The sequence below is a fragment of the Pinus tabuliformis genome, chromosome 7 (assembly GCF_031772625.1).
Source record: "Pinus tabuliformis cultivar Carrire ecotype Pingquan chromosome 7, CPIR1, whole genome shotgun sequence".
Classification (NCBI taxonomy): domain Eukaryota; kingdom Viridiplantae; phylum Streptophyta; class Pinopsida; order Pinales; family Pinaceae; genus Pinus; species Pinus tabuliformis.
In genome coordinates, this window is record NC_142293.1 from 1,017,166,009 (window position 1) to 1,017,169,260 (window position 3,252).

The window sequence follows — 3,252 nt, forward strand, 5'->3', positions numbered from 1 at the left end:
CATACCTGCTTGCTTTGAGTGCTTGAGGGAGTGAATTATCTCGTGCGTGAGGAGAATGCCATCCATTATTTTTCGACCTTCCACGTACCCCGACTGTTCCGGTGAGATGAGCAGAGGTAAGAGGGGCTTTAGCCTGTTCGCAATGACTTTTGATATGACTTTGTAAATGACGTTACAGAGTGCTATTGGCCTGAATTTATCGGGGGTGATAGAATCCTCCTCTTTAGGGATGAGAGTGATGAAGGTGGAGTTGAGGGAGGGAAGTAGCCAACGAAGGGCCCTTGATTCTTCTACTATCTGCCAAACCTCCAGCTTTATCATATCCCAGAAAGCATGAAAGAACGTGGTGGTGAATCCATCTGGGCCAGGGTCCTTTCCTTCTTTAAGCTGGGACATTGCCTCATCCACTTCCTGGGGGAGAATAGGGCGAAGGAGAAGCTCATTGTGTTCCTCCGTGATGAGCTTTGGCACATTGCTGACTATTTTTCCGATAGCCTATTGCCGATCTTCTACATGTTCATGGTGGACATGTTGGAAGTGATTGAGGAGTACCTCTTTGATATCCTCATGCTTCTCTACTTTTGCCCCTTCTTGATTCTGGATGAAAGGTATGTTATTATGCATCCTTCTCTGAACAGTGGTTCTGTGGAAGAATTTGGTGTTACGCTCTCCTTCCTTCAGCCATCTGACCCGTGATTTTTGCCTTCAATATATTTCCTTCTGCTTCCTCCTTTCCTCGAGCTGGCTGTGAATAAGCCTTTCCTGTTCCAGGGTTGCCTCTGTATGCCCCTCTGTGATTATTTTTTGTTGGAGATCCACCAGTTCCTGATTTAACTCTTGTTGCGCCTTAAAAATGTTTCCGAAGGTCTCCCTATTCCATCTCTTTAGGTGATTTTTTAGAAATCTTAGCTTCTGTTGGAACTGATACATTTTTGACCCTTCTGGAGGGACGAAAGAAGCCCATGTGGTCTTGACAAAGTCTTTGAATGTGGGGTACGAAAGCCAAAACCCTTCAAAGCGAAAGGGTCTTTTTGTCAAGTCACCTAGTCTTTGCCATTGTAGGGCGATCGGCCAGTGATCCGACCCTATATGCGCAATAATTGCGGCTGAGATGTCTCCTCCTAGATGAACCGCATTGTCTGAGATGAGGAAGCGATCCAATTTGGAGGCAATTTGATGCTTTCCAGCTCTGCGATTGCTCCAAGTGAAAGTACCATTACAGAACGACATATCTATGAGAGACGCAGTTTGAATGAAGTCCTTGAAGCGAGCAACTTCTGGTTCCAATCTGCTTCTCCCTCCTTTCTTCTCCTCGATTTTAGTGATCATGTTAAAATCTCCTCCAACAATCCATAGTGGATACCTCCTGTTGTTGCTCAGAGCTTCTATTGTGTCAAGGAGTGCAATTTTGCTTCCTGTGTCTTGCGGGAAATATATATTGGATAAATTGCCATGAATGTTGGTACCCAATATGTGAAAGGCCGCTTGTATGAGGTGATGAGAGGCATGAAAATCTGAGAGGGATACGGCTTGGGTATTCCATACTATAGCAAGCCCTCCTGAGGCTCCCGTGGCATCTACTGCAACCGAGCGACAACCTGGCCATGCTTTAGAGAGTATACTTCCTAGTGTAGAGCTGTTACACTTGGTTTCCTGGAGAAAGCACATCTGCGGCTTTTCCAATTTAATCATGTTTTTTAACATTCTGAGTTTTCCAGCGCTGTTAAGCCCTCTTAAATTCCAAGATACTAGCTTCATGGTTCAACAATTGATAGAGGGCTTGTAGTACTTCGTCAATTTAGCATACCTGCCTGAATCTACCAGGATTTTCCCAATCTCGATCGTTCGTTGGAGATCTGTTTTTCTTCCTCTCTTTTTAGTGTCTTTTGGGCGTAGGCTGCCATCCCAATGACTTCCCGGTTGTATCCCTAGTTGGTGCTGATGATAGGCCCTCGAGATGACCATTTCCAGCTTATTGAGTTGATTCTCTGATATTGTGTCGTATGCCTTCTTTTTTCATGCTAGTTCTAATTCCAGAATGTCTAGGCCAATTATATCTATGCTTTCTAGCTATTCTTCCATTTGTTGTACTTGATTGCTTTCTTCTATGTTGATCTCTGAGTCCTGGGGGAGGTCTGCCTTTCCGTCGACTTCCATATCCTTCTGAATCTCTGCTGTTTCTTTCTGACTTCTGCTGAGGATAGTTGGAATGATAATGGGGGGTTGAGATTTGGAAGGGGGGACTGAGGGAGGGGGATGGGAGGAGGAGGAAGGGTGAACAGGGTTGGTCTCAGAGATCAGGGGTTGCTCATCTAAGGATTGAGCAAGAATATCGAAGCTTTTCTTAGTTACTGGGCCTTGGGTCTTGTTTTGCTGGGGTCTAATCCCATTCTGGGGATTTTTATGCGAGTGCTTCCGGCTTGGGACTTTGGTGAAGCCTTCCTGTGCTAGGGTTTCAGAGGGGTCAGGGATATTGGCTTTGGCGTTTAGAGGGCAATCCCTGAAAAGATGCCCCAGAGCATGGAATTTTCTGCATCGAAAGGGTACGTGTTCATAGTCGAGAGGCTGGACCCGTTCTTCATCACGGTGGGCGAGAGTTACCGACTCTGGTAGAGCTTCATTCAGGCGTATGAATACGCATATTCAAGCATAGGAAGTGTATCTACGCGATTTGGTTTCTTCTGCCGCTCTGATGAATTCCCCCACTCCGTTTCCTATACCTTTGAGAATGTCCTCGTCCCAATACTCATATGGAAGAGAGTACATTCTGATCCAAACCGGCGCCCATGTGAGATATTCTTTATCTGGGCTAAATCTTGGAATCCATTCCCTCAAATACAGTCCCGCTGAGTTAAAAAAGTAAGGCCCAGCTCCCAGAATCCTATATTTGTCCTCTAGGCAGAAGAAGATTGCAGTGAAGGAGCCTTTCAGCCCTAGTTGCAGAGTGACATCTCCTTTGGGTTTCCATTTCGCCGCTATCTAGCCATATAAGGCTTTCTCAGTCGGCCAGAACCCTATAAACTTTCCGATGAGGGCATGATCTCTCATGTACTCTATTCACCTTTCAATCTTGTCTCCCGGCAGCTCTATTCGTGGCCGTTCTTTGGCCACTGGTCGGCATGTTGTTGAGGATATTTTTGGGCCTTCTTTTGGGGTTTCTCTTCCATATTGTGTGCTACTATCTTTGTCCTCCCGATTTTCCTTCTCCTTGTTATCATATTGATGCTTTTTCCCTTTGTTTAAGATCTCCTT

General features: G+C 45.6%; 1 protein-coding gene across 1 annotated transcript; it reads right to left on the reverse strand.

Moving 5' to 3' along the window:
• Nucleotides 1-705: 705 nt before the first annotated feature.
• LOC149251012 (uncharacterized) lies at nt 706-1,758 on the reverse strand. Its single transcript, XM_089453813.1, has one exon. It carries the CDS (start codon nt 1,756-1,758, stop codon nt 706-708), a length of 1,053 nt encoding a protein of 350 aa, XP_089309939.1.
• Between the last annotated feature and the right edge of the window lie 1,494 nt (nt 1,759-3,252).